Source organism: Vulpes lagopus, chromosome 17, assembly GCF_018345385.1.
Source record: "Vulpes lagopus strain Blue_001 chromosome 17, ASM1834538v1, whole genome shotgun sequence".
NCBI classification, from domain to species: domain Eukaryota; kingdom Metazoa; phylum Chordata; class Mammalia; order Carnivora; family Canidae; genus Vulpes; species Vulpes lagopus.
In genome coordinates, this window is record NC_054840.1 from 9608579 (window position 1) to 9614578 (window position 6000).

The 6000-nt window shown below is 33.9% G+C and overlaps 1 protein-coding gene across 1 annotated transcript in view; it reads left to right on the forward strand.

Annotated features, from left to right (window-relative positions):
• PDCD10 (programmed cell death 10) overlaps positions 1 to 5518 on the forward strand; it is a 41740-nt gene extending 36222 nt beyond the window's left edge. Inside the window, exons 6-8 of the mRNA XM_041731706.1 lie at positions 1566 to 1644; positions 1927 to 2009; positions 5037 to 5518. Coding sequence (XP_041587640.1) covers positions 1566 to 1644; positions 1927 to 2009; positions 5037 to 5118 — 244 coding nt within the window. The 3' untranslated portion in view covers positions 5119 to 5518. The remainder of the gene's footprint in view (positions 1 to 1565; positions 1645 to 1926; positions 2010 to 5036) is intronic.
• The last annotated feature ends 482 nt before the right edge of the window (positions 5519 to 6000 follow it).

Consider the following 6000-nt stretch of genomic DNA (forward strand, 5'->3'; position numbering starts at 1 on the left):
TCAGAGTAGCTTTTCCAGAGGTGTCCAGTCTAGACCTAACTATAAATAGACAGCATAGGAATTTCCTTCCTTTCGAATGTTCACATAAATATATAAATTTGGGTTACAGGATTAGAAAGCCTCCTATTCCATGCAATTTTTTGATAAGATATATGTTTACATTCATCTGATGTCTCTTGTCCTCTTTTGAGTATATATTTCCCCAAAGTTATCGCACTAAAAGCTGCAAATTGCTAAAATTTCATCCTACTGTACCCATACTATATGTCCCTTTTCACAGAATCACTTAGCTCCAGAATTGTTTATAATTACACTGTAGTTATTTTACCCTCAAGTTTTCTCCAGTTCTAATCTGTTTAATTGTCTGAAGTATTTTTTAGTACCGATTGTTTTCTCTTGTAGGAAATAAACCCTTAGTAATATAATTTAGCTTCCCTGGTGCAGACCTTAGTGCCTTAAATGAAAATACTGATCTGTGTACGTGTAGATGATGTAATATTTTATATGAATTGCCACAGATTGTTTTTAGAGAAGATCAGGCCTAGGGATAAACAGTCTGGGTCTTTTGATAGAGTTCTTTATAAAGCTCTTTGGCCACTGATAGGTTGGCCAGAGTCTTGGTTCTAGGCTCTAGATTCCCAGACATTGGGAAATTTGGTTCCTCAGTAAAATCACCGGGGGTGGGGGTGGGGAGGCTTATTTTTTAAGTTTTAAAGTACAGGTATATTCCCAGTATTCATGGTAAGTCTGGGGGTACCATTCAGAAAACTCTTGCTTTTTTTTGTTTTTCTTTACAGGTGAGTGAGAACTCACTGCTCTTTTGACCTAAGGAATCTAGCTATTACATATGGAACATATATTCAGGTTGTTGATTAGCCCTGAAAGCAGTTTTATAATCCCTTTTTAAAGCAGAATTTTAGGGCACCTGGTGGCTTAGTGGTTGAGCATCTGCCTTTGACTCAGATTGTGATCTCGGGGTCCTGGGATTGAGTCCCACATCAGGCTCCCTCCCTTCTCCCTCTCCCTATGTCTACCACTTTCTCTGTGTCTCTTATGAATAAATAAATCAATCTTTAAAAAAAAATAAACATCAAAACTATTAGGTACATAACTTGAAATGCTGATAAAAACAGAAGTGAGTTACATATAAATTTTACATAATTGTTCATGACATAGCAAAAGTGGGGAATATAGTAGATTGAATTCAGCTACATCAGAGAAAGGAAAAATTGTAACTGGAAGAGATGAGAAGCAGAGCTAATTCTTAGAAATTTGAGTAAGTAATGCTGAATGAAATGTTACTGATTTGGGAAGATTGAAGTTGGTTGTAGAATGTTTGGTCAGCTGTTCAAGAGAAGAGACAGCATCACAGAAGGGTACAGGCTTAAACAAAACTCCAGCCAACTAGTCAGTCATATGTTTGCGCTTGATGCAGTGCTAGTAAGGTAATTAACAGTGTGATTAGTAATCCTTAAAAAAATTAAAATGTGTGTATATATATAAAATAACACCTCTCTTCCAGATATAACTGATTTTAAGAAAATTCCTTTTTCCTTATCCAACAGGGATATAGCTAGTGCAATAAAGGAACTTCTTGATACAGTGAATAATGTCTTCAAGAAGTATCAATACCAGAACCGCAGGGTAAGTTTAGTAGACGCCTTACAAGCTGCCACTTTACATTTTGATTTACATTTAGTTGTTTTATTGAATTAAATACTGAGATGGCTTGATTATTGAAAATAGTTTTGTATCATTAACCACTGGTTTTGTCCTTGAGTTCAAACATATTTAAGAAAATACTTGTAAAAATTTTAATCTGTAGTATAAAGACCATTCTATATTCTGTGTAATCTCTTATCTTTGATTTTGGCTTTTGTGTTATTTCTCTTATTTAATATTTCTTACTCTATTTGATGTCCATAGGCACTTGAACACCAAAAGAAAGAATTTGTAAAGTATTCCAAAAGTTTCAGTGATACTCTGAAAACCTATTTTAAAGATGGCAAGTAAGTAGTCTCATCATCTTTTTCTTTTAAAATTAAATTATGTGGTTTTATATAATATGAAAACCATATAAATTAAGCCCTTTTACTATATTGTTAATACTCAAGTTACCTAGTCACTAAGATAGACTATTAAAAATAGATAGTGAGTGGTTGATAATCCAGCCATAACTAGACTAGAGCAGAAGTTGGCAGACTTTTTCTGAAACAAACCACATGGCAACTATTTTGACTTGGTGGGCTTGTGGGAACTACCTACTTCAACTCTGCTGTGGTGGTGCAAAAGCAGTTATAGTGTGAAAACAAGTGACATTATGGCCATGTTCTAATAAAACTTTTATAGACTCTGAAATTTGAATTTTGTATTATTTTTGCCTGTTACATAATATTCCTTTTTTTATCTCCCCCATTTTAAAAATATAAAAGTACTCTTAGCTTGCAGGCTATATAAAACACAAGGAGTGAGATTCGGCTTAGTGGTCTACTTCACCAGCCCCTGAATCTGTGGTTCTCAAACTTCAGTAGCATCAGAATTACCTGTGGGGCTTATTAAAAAACAGATTGCTTTTGGAGTCCCTCTCCATTCTATAGGTCTTGGGTGGACCCCAAAATTTGCATTTCTCTTTCTCCTTTTTTTTTTTTTTTTTTTTTTTGAGCGAGAGCTTGCAGGTGAGGGGAGGGGCAGAGGGAAAAGAATCTCATGCAGACTACCTGTGGAAGCCCAATGTGGGGCTCCATCTCACAACCCTGAGATAATGACCTGAGCCAAAATCAAAAGTTTATGTTCAACAGACTGAGCTACCCAGGGACCAAGAATTTGCATTTCTAAAAAGTTTCCAGATAATACTGATACTGACAGGTCCCTTAAGAACAAAGCAATGGTTCTCAATCCCATTTGCACATTAGGATCATCACTTTGGTTTATTAGTTTTTTAAAATTCTAGTGCCTTAGTCCCAACTTCAGAGGTTCTAATTCAGATAGCTTGGAGTGGGGACCAGGGTTTAGGTCTTTTATAAAAAGTGTTAAGTGTTCCAGGTGATTTAAAAGTGCTGCAAAGGTTGTGACGCACTGTTTGGAAGGAGGGAGGCTTTTACTGTCATTCCATAAGATAAGTAGTATACTAAAAAGGTAAATTGGACATTGCTTTTAAATTTACATACAATTATCTATAGAACAGTCTGGGAAACCCCCCAAAAATAATGTTTTTACATACACATTTTACACATGTACATATAATGTATAAGCTGATGAAGAGGCCCTGTCTTCTGTCACATTGTACCTTATATAGAGAGTTCTTTGTACCTCAAGTAGAATACTAGGAATTTTGTAGACAAGATCATTTTCTCTCAGTGCTTAAAGTCAGAAAAGCAATCTAAATAGTGATTATTTCATGTATAATTGGAAGGGATCTCTAACATTTTATTTTACCATTGAAGTTTAAAGATCCCTATATCCATGTCGAACATTACAATATTATTATAGTAATATTTAAAAATAATAAAAATATGTTAGAATGGTCTGTTAATTTTCAGTCATTTTTAACAGTTCCAGTAGGTTGAAATCCTTACATTTATATTATGAATAAAAGATACTGAGCTACATTTTATTAATGGTTTTGTTATTGTTCAGATAGTCTAGGGGAAAAGCTCCTTGATGACTTTGTTTTAATAAGCTTGCAGGTGTGTTCTGAAAATAAACTTAACATCTGTTTTTCCTCGGTCTCCATTGCTAAGCCAAAATAACCAAAACACATTAAAAGAATAATTTACATGATGGGATCATTATTTCTGATTCTAATTAAGAATTATCATGAAATAAGCACATCAAAAGGTAGAAATTCCTTTAAAGCCTAATTTTCATTAATCTGGAGGTATGTACTCTGTGTATGGTTTATTCAGGCTCTCTGCTACTACAGTTTCTCCATTCAGTAGCATCTTAATAATTACTTGTATATGAATAATGTGCCACAAGTTTTGTACCTGTTTTCTCAAAACTGAAAGATGTTAATAGAGCCTGATCTATGAGCCATCTTCCAATAGGGGGATTAATTTGCATTGATTTAATTAATTCTCTCTGGCCCCTCTTTTTTGAGAAATGTCTAGGATGAAGATACAAGTTTTAGCTATGATATTGAGAAACTGATAAGAGCACACAGTAGGACTAGGGCACAGCACAGTTCTTTGTTCCAGTCACATGAAGGTGGACTGATAGGAGAAATGTGTGCAGCACAAAGTAATTTTTTTAAAATATTTTATTTATTCATGATAGACACAGGATTCAGAGACATAGGCAGAGAGAGAAGCAGGCTGCCCATGGGGAACCTGATGTGGGACTCGATCCCAGGACCCCGGGATCATGCCCTGTGTCAAAGGCAGATGCTCAACTCCTGAGCCACCCAGGTGCCCCAGCACAAAGTAATTTTTAAGAATATTTTTAAATATATTGTCAGCTTTTAAATACTGAGACCACATGATTATTTTGTTTTAAAAGTAGATTTATTCTAAAAGTAGTTTAGAATTCTCATAGTTTTTTATTTTGTTTTTTGTTTTTGAAAGAAAGTAAGAGAGATTTGGGTAAGTCAAATTTGAAGTAATTAGCTTTTTGTTAAGTATTTATTATGTCCCTTGATGTAGAGATTTTGAGGCTGAGTATAATACTGGAGCAGATATTATTTTGGTAACTTGTATGAAACCAAAGCTGGAGACTACATTTGAATCCTCTTTGGCCCATTATTTGTTCAACCTAGGCATGGGATCTGGTTGTTGAGGCGCCACCTATCATTAGCAGCCCACCAACACCTTATTGCCAACAGAACCACTAGGGGGCAGTAATTCCTAGATAGTTTCAAACGATGCAGGACCATTCAGTTCCAAGCTAGTATAAAACATGATCCTCAGTACTAAGTTGACTTTTTTTTTTCCTAAATTGATTTCATTGCTACTATTAGTAGATGACATCAAGTATAAATATTTAAAAAAGGATGAATTTTTTGGGCAAAATTAATGTTTTTTTTTTTTTTTTTTAAACAGGGCAATAAATGTGTTCATAAGTGCCAATCGACTAATTCATCAAACCAACTTGATACTTCAGACCTTCAAAACTGTGGCCTGAAAGTTGTATATGTTAAGAGATGTACTTCTCAGTGGCAGTATTGAACTGCCTTTATCTGTAAATTTTAAAGTTTGACTGTATAAATTATCAGTCCCTCCTGAAGGGATCTAATCCAGGATGTTGAATGGGATTATTGCCATCTTACACCATATTTTTGTAAAATGTAGCTTAATCATAATCTCACACTGAAGATTTTGCATCACTTTTGCTATTATCATTCTTTTAAGAATTATAAGCCAAAAGAATTTACGCCTTAATGTGTCATTATATAACATTCCTTAAAAGAATTGTAAATATTGGTGTTTGTTTGACATTTTAACTTGAAAGCGATATGCTGCAAGATAATGTATTTAACAATATTTGGTGGCAAATATTCAATAAATAGTTTACATCTGTTAAACATTTCTTTACTTGAAAATACATATATATATATATGAATATATATATATGATCAGAAGACCAAGATGACTTGGTGTAATGTCTAAAGAACTTCTAATGGGAGCTTACTAGCAGTTTATCAGATAATAAAGCAACAAGAATTCTATTTTTTGGTCCTTAATCACTCTGGGCAAAAGGTAGTCAATGGAAATATTTTTGTTAGTTATTATATATGAGGTACTGAATATTTTTGCAACCTGTTTTGAGAGACTTATGAGAAGGAAATGGCAAATTATAGTGTCTTCACACTATAATGTCACTTCTTGAACTCTATGACAATGTAAAGTTAAGTTTTTCTGATATGCTGGGCCCTAATAAGCTTTGTACCTTTTTTCCAAAAATAGCCACAACTAATAGTAATTTGAAGTTTTATCAATGCTAGTTGGTTTGAAATTGTCATGAGTGTTATAAATGTTATACACACTCTTTAAATATATAGAGCTT